General features: G+C 39.4%; 1 protein-coding gene and 1 pseudogene across 1 annotated transcript; one reads left to right on the top strand and one right to left on the bottom strand.

Moving 5' to 3' along the window:
• The window catches only part of LOC129657896 (40S ribosomal protein S11-like), a 62,718-nt pseudogene that overhangs the window by 27,839 nt on the left and 19,983 nt on the right, over positions 1-14,896 (top strand).
• On the bottom strand, positions 815-6,936 carry LOC129657895 (testicular haploid expressed gene protein-like). The gene is made up of 4 exons (XM_055588668.1): positions 6,693-6,936; positions 5,177-5,308; positions 2,769-2,944; positions 815-1,272 (listed from the first exon to the last, which is right to left on the bottom strand). Exons 1-4 carry the CDS (start codon positions 6,903-6,905, stop codon positions 1,158-1,160), a joined length of 636 nt encoding a protein of 211 aa, XP_055444643.1. The 5' UTR covers positions 6,906-6,936; the 3' UTR covers positions 815-1,157.

Here is a 14,896-nt window from a genome sequence, read left to right as displayed (position 1 = left end):
ATATTTTGAGAAATGAAAAGCTATCATCTAGAACACTGCTTCATAACCTTTTTCAGGTCATGAATTACTTTCAGACTATGATAAGAACCACGGATGTGGACTTCTCTGGTGGTCTGGTGATAAAAGAATCCAACGACCAATGCAGATGACATGGTTCATTCCCTAGTCTGAGAAGATTTCACATGCTGCCAGAGAAACTAAAGCCACATACCACAATTACAGAGCCTGAGTGCTGCAGCTAGAGAAAGACCACAAGCAGCAAGAAGACCCAGCACAGCCAAATAAAGAAACATGGGTGCTATTCCCAGCAAATTGACATACATGCAATTGTACATGAACTCATAGAAGATTTATGGACCCTGCAAAGGCTGTCTTCAGACTCTAGGTTAAAAAATTCTGATCCAGAGTAAGCAGAAATTACCAACTTTATCAATAATTTGATTTTAATATATAACTATATTTTAAATAAAATTATACTTCAATTTGGAGCTGAAAGTTGCAATTTGATTTATAACTCTATGGCAATATAATATAGGTATATAAACTCTGGATCTCAATGTTCTTGCTTGTAAACTGAAGATGATAATCATTATCTCAAGGTTACTGTATTTCCTGATATGTATCTAGTGTAACACTTGTCACAAAAATATTTAATAAATGTTCATTTACTCATTCAAAAAAATATAGTAACCTGTTTCCTAAATTTCACCTACAGATTATAGAAAGCATTTTGACTTATCCACAAAGGCTTCACCATTTTTCAGTGCTACTTCTCAGTAATGAGGGGGCAATGGAAAAGTAACACAAAGAATGATTTCAGTCTTCAGGATTTATTTGAGAAGACAGTGAGATGAGATCAGCTACTGGAGAACAGAGATCTCACTGGGAAAAGAAAAGCAAAACCAGCAAATATATGAGGTTTTGTTTTTTCAGGTCAGTCAGAACAATGAGACCGCTAAGACATGCATGAGGAGAGAAGTAAGGATAGTAAGGCAGGCATTCATTTTCTCTTTAAAGCATGCTGGAGTCCCCAGACCTGGTAAAGACACGATTGCAAGTAACAGCAGCAGTGTTGTTCCCTAGAGGTCCAGTGTGTACTGAGCGGGTGGGGACTACAAACTCTCAGCACCAGACTAGGGAACTGTGGCTTTCTGTTTTTAACGTGTAATAGGTTCTGCCAACTCCTGGATCCTCGGAGAACATTGTGTTTTCAAAGCAGCTGGCTTGACTTTAAAGACTTCTGGATCATAATATACAATATGCACAGGAGTCCTGAAATGGAAAAAAAGATTCAACTTGAAATAGGATGAAAGGGAAAGAGAATGAACACTCCTCAGGCATCCACTATATGTCAGGCACTGTGTTATTATCCCGTTTTGATTTTCATAAGCATCTCATAAAACAGGTATCATTGACCTCCACTATACAGATAAGGAGATGAAGGCTCAGGCAAGTCGTAAGAATGACCTGTGGTCAAATCTAGATTTGTGTCAGATTCCAAAGCCTTTCCTCTTTCCATAGAAAGCAAATTCTGGAAATTCCTCAATAATTTGGCAGTGTTAAAACAAAGCCAGACAGTTCACCAGTGAACTTGAAGAAATTATGTTTTTTTGAAGTTTCCATCCTTAACCACCAAATAAGAATTTTGCTACCAGGATAGAATCTTGAGTACCTGATCTTACTCTTCCCTTGCCTTTGTCAGTGTACAGAGAATGCGTGTCATTTCATTTGATGTTTAATTTCTTTTTTTTTTTTAAGAAAAACTTATTGCAAAAATTTTAAATATTTTATTATATAAGATTGAATATATTTCCTATTCCATGAGCTCAAGACTACTACAACGTTTTCAATTATGCTTTCTTGATGGTGCTAGAAAAAGGGGATTGAGTATTATCCCTTGAAGGTAACGAAATGAATTGAGGTTCAGGCAAGTTGAGAGGTCTTCTGAAAATGAATAGGAATTAGAGGCAAGTTTTTCTTTAATATATTTTCTGATTGATTTTTAATAGTTCATACATGTACATGATGCAAAAATGTTGAAAAATTACAAAAGTTTATTTAGGGAAAAATAAGTCTTCCTCCCATCCTAGTTCCCTAGGCCCCCAAAGTAACCGTTGTTACCAGCTTATTATGTACTCCTCTGAGATAATATAAGGGGGACCTCCCCCTTGGCTCAGCCCATAAAGAATCTGCCTGCAATGTAGGAAATTGTAACAATTATGTTTCTGTTCTATAATTTGTTTTCCTTAACAATATAAGTATAGATGTGTGTTAGTTGCTCAGCCCTGACCCATTCATTGTCACCCCATGGACTGTAGCCCAACAGGCTCCTCTATCCATGGAATTCTCCAGGCAAGAATACTGGAGTGGGTAGCTATTTCCTTCTCCAGGAGATCCTCCCAACCCAGGGATCAACTCCAGGTCTCCTGCACTGCAGACACATTGTTTATCACCTGAGCCACCAGGGAAGTCCCAACAATAGAGACAGATTATTCCCTTAATAATATAGATAAATAATCCTATATCCTTAATAACAGAGTTGTATCCTAGGTCTAAAGCTCAATACTAGTCCACTAACTAATTGTAGTCTTACCAACAATTCATGGTAAGAAGACCATAGATTTGCCACAATAAATGTAATAAGTGAGATGATTTTTAAAATGTAGTGTTTTCCTACAATTCATTTCACTGACCTTACTAGATCAACTTTTCCCTCTCCTTAGTATCCCCAGGCTTTCCTGTCCAATCTTAGCCTTTAATTGACATACCTTGTATTTGGGTTAGCTAGTTCTTGAATTCTGGGAGATATCTTGGAATGGATAGCAGCATAAGATACCGGCCAGAGGGCATCGCGGGGAGGTAAATAATCTTTGTGAAGAGGCTTGGCCTTAGCTAGAGCTAGTATTCGAGGGCTGGGGTGGGCCAGCAAGGCAGCGTGGGAGATCTATAGTGGAAACAAAATGACACAAAAATTTCACATCTCTCTTTCCAGGTATAGCATTTATCGAGTCACCATTATTTCTCTCCTGATTACTCTCTAACTGGCCTCTCTGTTTCCCTTCTTGCCCCATACAATCCAGCCTTCACACAGCAGTTACTGAGGGCAAGAAGGTGCATTTTAACAGGAGTATTCCATGAGCCAGAGAGTGTTCTCAGTGATTTGCCTGTATCATTCCCATGCAATCACCATAATAACTTGATGAGGGATGTACTTTCCAAGGCCCAAGTCAAATTATGTCGCTCTCAGGGTTTAAACCTTCCAGCAGCTTTCCATTTTTCTAAGAATTAGGCTCCTTACTGTGGTCAAGAAGGCCCTACATGATCTGCCTGCTATCCTCCATGACCTCACCTTCCTTCCATCTCTCCCTTGATCACTAAGACCCCAGCCACACAGGCCTCTCTGGCCCAGCTCTTTCCATCTCAAGACCTTTGCACTTGCTAGTTCTGCTTGAAACTCTCTTTCCCCATTCTTGTCATGCCTCCTCTTCATCATTCAAGTCTCTAGACTCAAACATCATATCCTCAAGAAGCTCTTCCCTGACCATCCAAGGTATATCGGCCATTCTAATAACCCTATTTAATCTTCTTCACAGAACTTACCAACACCTGCCTTAGCTCATTTATTTTATTGTTGGGGGTGTTTATTGTCTGCTTCTCCCCACCAGAATATAAGCTTCTTGAGAGAAATACCTGTTTGACCAAAGCTAGACTAGATTCTGGTGCATAATTATTGTCAAATAAAGATATGTTGACTGACTGAATCATTGACTCATTTTGGTCTTACTTTGGAAACCACATCTGCCAGGAGGCCTTTCTATTACGTTGCTTTATTGGTAAAATAGGAAAGATGACATATAGCTACTATTCTCTCTCTCTCAAGAGTATGATTATCTGCAGTGGTGCATGCTCAGTTGCTCAGTCATGTCTGACTGTTTGTGACCCCATGGACTACAGCCCACCAGGCTACTCTGTCCGTGGGACTTTCCAGGCAAGAATACTGGAGTAGGTTGCCATTTCCTTCTCCAGGGGATCTTCCTGACCCAGGGATCAAACCCTCATCTCCTGCGTCTCCTGCATTGGCAAGTGGATTCTTTACCACTGAGCTACCTGGGAAGCCTCATCTACATTGGAATCATTTTTTTTAAAGATTTTTTTAACCCCCCCAAACAATTCTAGCAATTAAAGATGGCTATAATCACATACCAAGAAAACTGAGAATCAAGTTTTGATTTGCCCAAAGGTCACAAGTCATTTTAGCAAACTCAAGTCACTCTCCCAAGGTTTTATTGATTCTCTAGGGAATTTCCTAATAGAATTCCACAACTAATGCTCAGATTCCTATAATAATGAAATTGGTCTGACTTCCTTTGGCAACATGATCATTAGGTATTTATTGAAAACTCAGTTGGGATTAGAAGTCAAGTAGCCACTATAGTGAATGGAGGGGAGTGTCAGGGAGGAAGAGTGAGGGAAACCACTGAAGGTGTTGGGCTCTGTGCTAAACACCTGCCTTATTGATTATCACAAGTCACAACAGTCCTGAAACTGGGAACTATTATCTTGACAATCCCCTTGCTCACAATGCCATCACAACTTCAGGACTTAGGCATGTGCTCTTCCCTTTACTAGAACATTCTCTTCTCTTCTCATTCACTTAGCTGACCCCTTCTCATTCAGCTCAAATAGTCCTTCCTTTGAGAGGCTTTCCCTGATTACCATACACAAGAACATGTTCTCTAACCTCAGCCATAGTCACTCCTTTCCCATTTTCTTCATAGCACTTACCACTACTTGACATCATCTTATCTGTTTACTTGTTTGTTTGTTTGTTTGTTTTTGGTCTCCCTCCATTGTGTTCATGGGCATGGTGTCTGGCATGCAATAGAGATTCAAATCCTTATTGAATGAATAAGACTCAAGAAGGTTATCACAACATCATAGAACTAGCAGTAGTGAGGCAGGAACCTGAACCCAGCTCTTATTGACTCCCAAACCCATGATGCTCTTCACCCTCAACCTCTCTCCATATCTTGCAGCTAGAACTTCCTTCCTGCCACAGACCACTCTTTCAAGGTTTTCGTATCCAGTGACTTTGGTCTATGCCTTACAGAGGCAAAGTAACACCTGGAAAAGAGCAGAAAGTGAGCCAAAGAATGCCAAGGTAGTGACAGCTTACAGGGCGAATGGGCTTTTCACTTCTTTCTCTTTCAAAGCACAGACCCTCTATCTTGATCCGTGGATGGGCAAGGTCTACAATTCTAGGAGCTGCAATAGCAGTCAGGGTAGATGACAAAATCTTGGTTTCAATCTAGAGGGGAAAAAGAAAATAGTACTTATAAGCATCAAACTCTAAATGCTGTCTAGATCATAGTTACAAAGTAGCGTCTGATTGCTGGACCAGACTTCTCAGTAAATTCAACAGAAGAGATGAGAATATTGTAGTAACCCATGATTACAGCCAAAAGGATCAATTTCCATCCTTTTGAAACTAGGTTGTATAGATTCAAACTCAGCTGTTTTGGAACTTACTTTTAAACAAAAATGGGGGAGAACTGAACAACAACAGTCCTAACAGTTACTATTAAAAGAGACTTAGTAAGACATTTATAGGGTAAAAGGACTTCCTACAGTGTATCCATCAGAAGTCTCTGGTGACAAGTAACCTCAGGTACTTGTAGTAGTAACTTGACTTCTTTTGTGGGCGTGTGTTATTTTTAAACTCTTAGAAGATTTAGAATTAACTGTCAAATAGCTAAGAAAATAAAACTCATAGAAATAACACTTTGTCTTCAGAATAAGGATGTACAAAAATTGATGAAATTTGAACAGAGACCGTAGAATAGATGTGGTACTATATCAGTGTTAAATTTCCTGATCTTGGTAACACTACTGTAGTTCTAAAAGATAATATCCTATTGTTAGGAAACACAATAAAGCACTGAGGAAAAGGGGTATACGACGTCTGTAACTAACTTTCAAAAATGATTCAGGGAGGGAGTTCTCTGATGATCTGGTTAGGATTTGGCACCTTCAGTGCCGTGGCCCAGGTATGATCCCTGGTCAGGGAACTGAGATCCCAAAAGCTGTGCAGGGTGGCCGAAAAAGAAAAACATATGAACTGAAAAGTGATGCAGGGAAAAAATTAAATACACACACACACACACACACACACCCTATACAGAGGAGAGAGAATGACAAAGCCAATGGACTTTAATTTTTGCAGATTGTCAGTAAATTTGAAATTTGAAATAAAAACAAAAACTAAGTGTATATTAAAATAAAAGTAGGCACACGTTTTAAGAGAATTTGGCCTGTAAGAATGATAACAATTACAACTGCAATTTGCAGTGTATCATGGAGTAAACTGATTTAGAAGGATGACATTCAGTTGAAATCTTAACTTTATGTCATTCTGAAACAGGCTGGGACCTGGGACCCTTTATTGTAGTGCCTGCACCTCGACAAATGCCTCCTGGAGCAATAGAATACAAAGAAACTACAAGGGGACTAAAAAGAACTGCTTATGTGCACAGCCGGGGCAAATTATGAATAAGTAGAGGATACAAAAAGGCCAAAATTCAACTGCCAATTTGAGATACCAGGAGCAAAAGCAGGATACTATGCATGATCCCTGCACACAGCACCACCAAGGGAGTTGGCAGACCACCTAAGCCACCCTTCCTGTCATTTACCTCTGTGCTCAGTCGCTCAGTTGAGTCTAACTCTTTGCAGTCCCATGGTCTGTAGGCCACCAGGCTCCGCTGTCCATGGGATTCTTCAGGCAAGGATACTGGGGTGAGTTGCCGTTTCCTCCTCCAGGGGATCTTTCCAACCCAGGGATCAAACCTGCGTCTCCCGCACTGGCAGGCAGATTCTTTACCACCGAGCCACCTGGGAAACGTCATCTGCCCCTACCCTCACCCTGTTTAAGGGAGCAGCTCACCCCCTCTCAGGAAGCAAGCAAGGGCACCTGTTACTTGTTTTCCCTCCCCCTTGCTGCAGCACAAGTCCCGATGAAGCCTTGCCTCAATTTTTCATCTGGCCTCTTATCAATTTGTTGATTAAATAGTCCAAGAACCTGGGCCAGTATCAATTCTTACATTAAAAAAATTCAGAAAAAAAAAAAAAGAAAAAACTTCAGGTTCACTGTGTTTATAAGTTTAATGTATTACATTTTTAAATAAATATTTAATATTTGAGGTTTTATTAATGTAGATGGTTGACATAAAGTAACCTAAAAAGAAATCAGATTTAATATATTTAGGCTTCCCAGGTGGTGCAGTGGTAAAGAATCTGCCTGCCAATGCAGGAGACACAAGAGATGCAAGTTCGATCCCTGGGTTGGGAAGATCCCCTGGAGAAGGAAATGGCAACCCATTCCAGTATTCTTACCTGGAAAATTCCATGGACAGAGGAGCTTGGTGGGCTGCAGTCCATGGGGTTGCAAAGGGTCAGATACGACTGAGCAAGTAAGCATGTATAAATATAAACTATTTGAATGAATTAAGTTTGTATATCAAATATTACTTAGGACTCTTAAAAGTTACTGTCAAAAACTGCTAAAATTATAAATAGAATAATAAAACTACCAAACTAAACTTAAAAGTCTAAGAAATAGATTTTCTAATTTGAAATTTTAAAAATTGGCTATTAATTACTTAAGAGCATACCTTTGCACAGTTTTTTCTTCATACAAAAATCATGCTCAAGGATACCAAAAGACTCACATCACTGGGTGTGGAAGTGTTTTTCTTAAGTGCCTATAAATTCTTTGCCACTTCTCTCATGGAGAGGTGGGGTTTGCGGCCCTGCCTCCTTGAATTTGGCCAGACTTGTACCTTTATCAATCAACAGAGTATGCCTGCAGAAACATAATGTGACTTCCAAGGCCAAATCATAAGAAAAACATGGAGCTTCTACCTGATTCTCCTGGAAGGCTCACCCTTGGAACATTACAATTTAGGATATTCCTTCTCAGAATACAGCTGTCATGCTGAGAGAGGTCTAAGCCACATAGGAAGGCCATACAAAAGTGACCCTGTAAATAGTCCCAGCTAAGTTTAACCTTCAAGTCATTCCAGTTGGGGGCAATACAAATAGTTGTTGTAATGGACTGAATCAGAGATCAAATTGCAAGCTATCATTTCATGGAGAAAGCAAGGGAGTTCCAGAAAAACATCTGCTTTATTGACTACACTAAAGCCTTTGACTGTGTGGATCACATTAAACTGTGGAAAATTCTCCAAGTGATAGGAATACCAGACCACCTTACCTGTCTCCTGAGAAACCTGTATGTGGATCAAGAACTGGACATGGAACAACTGACTATTTCAAAATTGGGAAAGGAGTATGACAAGGCTGTATATTGTTACCCTGCTTATTTAACTTCTATACAGGGTATATCATGCGAAATGCCTGGCTGGATGAATCCCAAGCTGGAATCAAGATTGCTAGGAGAAATATCAACACCCTTAGATATGCAGATGAGACCACTCTAATGGGATAAAGTGAAAGGGAACTAAAGACCTTCTTGATGAAGGTGAAAGAGGAGAGTGAAAAAACTAGCTTAAAGGCAAACATTTCAAAAATGAAGATGATGGCATCTGGTCCTATCACTTCATGGCAAATAGATGGAGAAAAAGTGGAAACAATGTCACATTTCATTTTCTTGGGCTCCACAATCACTGCAGATGGTGACTGTAGCCATGAAATTAAAAGGCACTTGCTCCCTGGAAGAAAAATTATGACAAACCTAGACAGCATATCAAAAAGCAGAGACATTACTTTGCCAACAAAGGTCCATCTAGTCAAAGCTATGGTTTTTGCAGTAGTCATATATGGCTGTGAGAGCTGGACCATAAACAAGGTTGAGTGCTGAAGCACTGATGCTTTCAAATTGTGGTGCTGGAGAAGACTCGAGAGTCCCTTGGACTTCAAGGAGATCAAACCAGTCAAAGGAAATCAACTCTGAATATTCATTGAAAGGACTGATGGTGAAGTTCTAAATACTTTGGCCACGTCATGCAAAGAGCCGACTCATTGGAAAAGATCCTGATGCTGGGAAAGACTGACGGCAAACGGAGAAGGGGGCAGAAGAGGATGTGATGGTCAGATAGCATCACTGACTCAATGGACATGAATCTGAGCAAACTCCAGGAGATAGTGGAGGACAGAGGTGCCTGTTTTACTGCAGTCCATGGGGTTGCAAAGAGCTGAACATGACTTAGCGACTAAATAACAACAATGGACTGAATGTTTATATCCATCCCCTCAACACCCCTCCAACCTCCAGCCAAATTCATATGTTAAAATCTTAACCCCCAGTGGAATGGGGAATGGGGGTTAAGTGCCATTCCACTAGAGGTGGGGGCTTTGATAATCAGGTTTAGATGAGGTCATGAGGGTGGAACCTCCATAAAGAGATTAGTGTGCTTATGAGAAAAGGGAGGGAGATCAGAACTCTCTCTGTTTACATACAAAGCATAGGTCATGTGACCCATATCGGGAGGATGGCTGTTACAACCCAGAGGAGGGTCCTCATTAAGAAAAGAATCTAAGGGAACCTTGATCTTGGATTACTCAGCTTCCAGAATTGTGAGAAAGAAATGTCTGCTTAAGCCACCCAGTCTACGGTGTTTTGTTAAAAGCAGGCCAAGCAAGGCAGGTATGGAGCTTTCAGTTGATTTCAGCTGCCTACCATTTGAGACACCCAAGCCATTAGAAATCTCCCAGCTGAGGCTCCAGACATCATGCAGCAGAGACAAGTCATACCTGCTTCCCTGTCAGAGCTGCTGACTCATAAAATCCTTGAGCAGAGTGGGTTTCCCTGGTGACTCAGGGGTAAAGAATCCGCCTGCCAACATAGGACACAACTCTGCAACTAGAAGAAGCCTGAGCAGCAACAAAGACCCAGCACAGCCACAAATAAATACATTTTAACAAATTTATTTTGAATCTTTGAGCGTAACAAAATAACTGTTGTTTTACATCATTATGTTTGGGTGTGTGTTAGTGTGTTAGTTGCTCAGTCGTGTTCGACTCTTGCGACCCTGTAGACTGTAGCCCGCCAGACTCCTCTGTCCATGGGATTTTCCAGGCAAGAATACTGGAGTGGGTTGCCATTTCCTTCTCCAGGTGATCTTCCCAACCCAGGAACTGAACCCTGCATTGCAGGCAGATTCTGAGGTGTGGTTTGGTATAAAGCAACAGACAACCAGATCAGAACTTAAGGATGCGTCCTCTGTTCAGGCATACTGTGTTTTGTTGCACTTTGCAAATACTGTCCTTTTTTTGTTTTTTAATTAAAGGTTTGTGGCAACTCTGCACCAAGCAAGTTTATAGGCACCATTCCCCCCAAAGCATCTGTGTGTGATTTGAATCTGTGTGTCAGACTTGGGTAATTCTCATAACATTTCAAATTTTTTCATTACTGTTATATTATGCTGATCTGTGATCAGTGATCTTTGACTTGAATATTGCAAAAAGATTATGACTCACTGAAGGCTCAGATTATGGTTAAGAATTTTTAGCAGTAAAATATTTTTTAATGAAGGTATATACACTGGGTTTTTAGACATAATGCTATTGCATATTTAATAGACTACAGTAGTATAAACATAACTTTTATATGCTCTGGGAAACAAAAATATTCATGTGACTTGTCTTATTGCAATATGTGCATTATTGGGGTGGTCTAGAACTGAACCCAAAATATCTCCGAAGTATACCTATATTAGTTCTAGACTATCTGGAATTTGTTCTCTGAGCAGATTAGATTTAAAGCTATTAATGATCCTATTGCCAGGGGTCAAAAAAAAAAAGACACGGGTAGTCCATGGCATGCACTGACAAAACAGAAAGCAACACTTGGGTAACCAAGCAGCTGCTGACAGAAATCTTTTTAATGAAATAAAGAAGTATATGGGGTTGGTTTATTGCCTCTAAGTGCACTGGAGAAATTGAGAAAATAATTATCAGCTCAGGGCTTTAAATTCCCACTCAAAGGTGTAGTTAAGAGACCGGAAAAGTTTTTGTGACTAACCCAAAATAAATCCTTATCTCCTATGGTCACAGGACTGAAAATACTGAAAACCAAACTCAAAATCTACTTCTGTGAATAGGTGTAGTTCAGTGCAATTTAATTCCCAAACTTATATCGTCTTCTATATTAAAGTTAGGGCAATGATTGAGAAGGAATTGGACCTTGAAAATTGGAGTTGAAACATAAGGGTACATTCCAGTGAAGCTGGGTACCCTTGAGTATCCTGAGCCTTCCTCCCTTGTCTGAAGAGGTGAGACTCTCCTAGACTGAAGAATCTGAAATGGCCACTGAAGCATTTTCCAGGGAACTGCTGATTTGCCTCTTCTCTCTATTTCTCCTAGATTTATGACCAGACCCAAGTCCCAGCTGCTATGACAGTCTTCCATAGACTTCTCATCAGCTCCCATAATTTCTTAAGGTTAATTAAACATAATATTCATTGTGAATCTGCTTCTCACATCAAATCCTGACTTACATAGTAGCACAGGGAAGACAGAAAAGTTCATTTGATGAGAGGGGAAAAAAAAACAGGAAGAAAAGAAAAATACCCACCTAGAAATAAGAGGGAAGCACATTATAGTTACAATCAGGTTACAAAGTCTATAGGAACTGTTTCTTTCACATAGACCCACTTACACTTTTTGGAGGAACATAGTTTGGATTTGTGGCTTTGGCTATTGAGAGTCGTAATATCCGAGGAGAAGGATCAGAGAATTGAAGAGAATCTCTTATTAAGTAATCACTGAACGGTCTATAGGCAAATGGAACATGAAATATTATAATCACTGGAAGAACCATAACTCCATTCTTCATTGCTATAATTAACCTCCAATCAATTATATATATATATTGTTTCTATCTCAGGAGCATCTTTTCCCAAAATCATTCATGCTCTTTCTATTAGATTGGTGTTTCTCAAAGTTGTTTTACTATGATCCACAGTACCAAGTACATTTTATATTATAATATAGTATATTAAATTTGCATATCTGAAACTAAATGATCATGAAACGATGCTTTCCCTAGGCAATATATTCTGATTTTTTAAAATTTCATTTGATTTCATTAAAAAAATAATTGGAATTGGTTTCATGATCCACTGATGGGTTGAGACTTGCAGTTTAAAAAACACTTCACTGTCTACCAAAACCTCATATTAAAACCCTGAGATAAAAATTCCAGTCACTATCGAGAACCTTCTGTGGTAGGCTCCTCTGCAGTGCAGTCTGAGAGTACTGGCCATAACTCCCAGCAACCTGGTCGATTATCATAGTGGTTTCCCTATGTATGCCTTTTCCAGAACACAGATCTGTCAAGCAACAAACCTGCAAACATAGTATGTAAAAAGTTTTTCTCAAATAAATACAATTGCCCTCTAGGATTAGTCTGATAGATTTAAAAGCTGAAATATTGTTAGCATATCATAGAATTTACCCTTTTGAAATGTACAATTCAGTGCTTTCTGGAACATTCACAAAATTGTGCAATCATCACCACTACCTAAATTCAGGATGTTTTCAGTGCTCTAAAGAGAAATCCCATAGCTATTAACAGTCCTTCCCCATTACTCCATTTATCATCCCTAGAACTAGTAATCTACTTTCTGTCTCTATGGATTTGCGTATTCTAGAAATTTCAAATAAATGAAATCATATAAATATGTTGCTTATTGTGTGTGGTTTACTCTACTCTGCATATTTTCAAAAATCATGTATCAATTGTCATTTCTTTTAGGGCTGAATAATATCACATTATATGGACTTGTCATATTTTGTTTATTCATGCACCCACTGATGAACATTTGAGTTGCTTCCACTTTTTGGCTACTTTGGAATGCTGCTGTGAATAACCATGTACAAGTGTTTGTGTGACCATGTTTTCAGTTCTCTTCCGTGCATGCCTAGGAGTAGTGTTGCTGATCATACGATAATTCTATGTTTAACATTTTGAGGACCTGGAAAACTATTTTCCACCCAAGCTTCACCATTTTACATTCCCATCAGCAATGTATGAGGGTTTCAATTTCTCCAATTCAAGTTATTTTATGTATATTAATTATTATTGACACTCTAGAGGTGTGAAGTAGAATCTCATGGTTTTCATGTGCATTTCCAAGATGATTAATGATATTTAGCATTTCTCATGTGCATTTTGGTTTATTGTATATTTTCTCTGGAGAAATGTCTATTAAAGTCCCTTGCCTATTTTTTAAATTGGGTTGTCTTTTTTGTACAATTTTACTCCTTGGAAGGAAAGTTATGACCAACCTAGATAGCATATTAAAAAGCAGAGACATTACTTTGCCAACAAAGGTCCATCTAGTCAAGGCTATGGTTTTTCCAGTGGTCATGTATGGATGCGAGAGTTAGACTGTGAAGAAAGCTGAGCGCCCAAGAACTGATGCTTTTGAACTGTGGTGTTGGAGAAGACTCTTGAGAGTCCCTTGGACTGCAAGGAGATCCAAGCGGTCCATCCTAAAGGAGATCAGTCCTGGGTGTTCTTTGGAAGGACTGATGCTAAAGCTGAAACTCCAATACTTTGGTCACCTCATGCGAAGAGGTGACTCATTGGAAAAGACTCTGATGCTGGGAGGGATTGGGGGCAGGAGGAGAAGGGGATGACAGACGATGAGATGGCTGGATGGCATCACTGACTCGATGGGCATGAGTTTGAGTAGACTCTGGGAGTTGGTGATGGACAGGGAAGTCTGGCGTGCTGCAATTCATGGGGTTGCAAAGAGTCGGACACGACTGAGCGACTAAACTGAACTGAACTGAAGAATTATTTATATATATATTCTGAATACTAGTCCCTTATACAATCTGCAAATATTTTCTCCCAATGTATGAGTTTTCTTATTCCCTTGAGAGTGCCCTTTGATGCAAAGAAAGTTTCTACTTTTGATGAAGTCCAATTTATTATATTTTTTCGGTCACATGTGTTTCTGGGGTCATATCTAAGAAGCCACTTCTTAGTTATAGAGATATATGCCTATGTTTTCTTCTAAGAGTTTTACAATTTTTGCTTTTATATTTAGGTCTGTGATTCATTTTGAATTAATTTTTATGCTTGGTGTGAAGTAGGGGTCATTTGCAAAAGAATGAAGTTGGACCCCTACTTCACACCAAACATACAAGGAATGAAAAGCCCAGTTATCATGGGCTTCCTTGATAGCTCAGTTGGTAAAGAATCCTCCTGCAATGAAGGAGACCCTAGTTCAATTCCTGGGTTGGGAAGATCCCTTGGAGAAGGGATAGGCTACCCACTCCGATATTCTTGGACTTCTCCTGTGGCTTAACTAGTAAAGAATCCACCTGCAATGCGGGAGACCTGAGTTCGATCCCTGGGTTGGGAAGATCCCCTGGAGAAAGGAAAGGCTACCCACTCCAGTATTCTGGCCTAGAGAATTACAGACTGTATAGTCTGGAATAGGTGACTGGAATAGTCTGGAATAGGTGACCATGGGATCACAAAGAGTCAGACACGACTGAGTGACTTTAAAAAAAAAATCAGTTATCATAGCACCATTTGTTTAAATGACTATTGTTCTTCAATTAAATTTTCCTGGCATCCTTGTCAAAAATCAATTGACATAAACATAAAGGTTTATTTCTGGACTCTCAATTCTTTTCCATTGATCCCTATGTCTTTTGATCTTTCCATTGATCTATATCTTTATGCCAGTAACACACTGTTTTGATTATAGCAGATTTTTAGCAAGTTTTCAAATCAGAAGCTGTAAGTCTTACAACTTTGCTCTTCTTTTTCAAGACTGTTTATTTGCTACTCTAGGTTTCTTGCATTTATATATGAATTTTAGAATCACCTTGTCAATTTCTAGGACTTCCCTGGTGG

Source organism: Bubalus kerabau, chromosome 7 (assembly GCF_029407905.1).
Source record: "Bubalus kerabau isolate K-KA32 ecotype Philippines breed swamp buffalo chromosome 7, PCC_UOA_SB_1v2, whole genome shotgun sequence".
Taxonomy (NCBI): Eukaryota; Metazoa; Chordata; class Mammalia; order Artiodactyla; family Bovidae; genus Bubalus; species Bubalus kerabau.
This window is presented reverse-complemented; position numbering and strand designations above follow the sequence as displayed.

Bases quoted from the DNA above. Each gene is read 5' to 3' on its own strand.
- LOC129657895 (XM_055588668.1), bottom strand. From the start codon at position 6,905: ATGACGTTTCCCAGGTGGCTCGGTGGTAAAGAATCTGCCTGCCAGTGC. The intron at 2,945-5,176 runs GTAAGCTGTCAC...TTTCCACTATAG, and splicing joins GTGAAAAGCCCATTCGCCCT to ATCTCCCACGCTGCCTTGCT. The intron at 1,273-2,768 runs GTATGTCAATTA...TTTCCATTTCAG, and splicing joins CTAGCTAACCCAAATACAAG to GACTCCTGTGCATATTGTAT.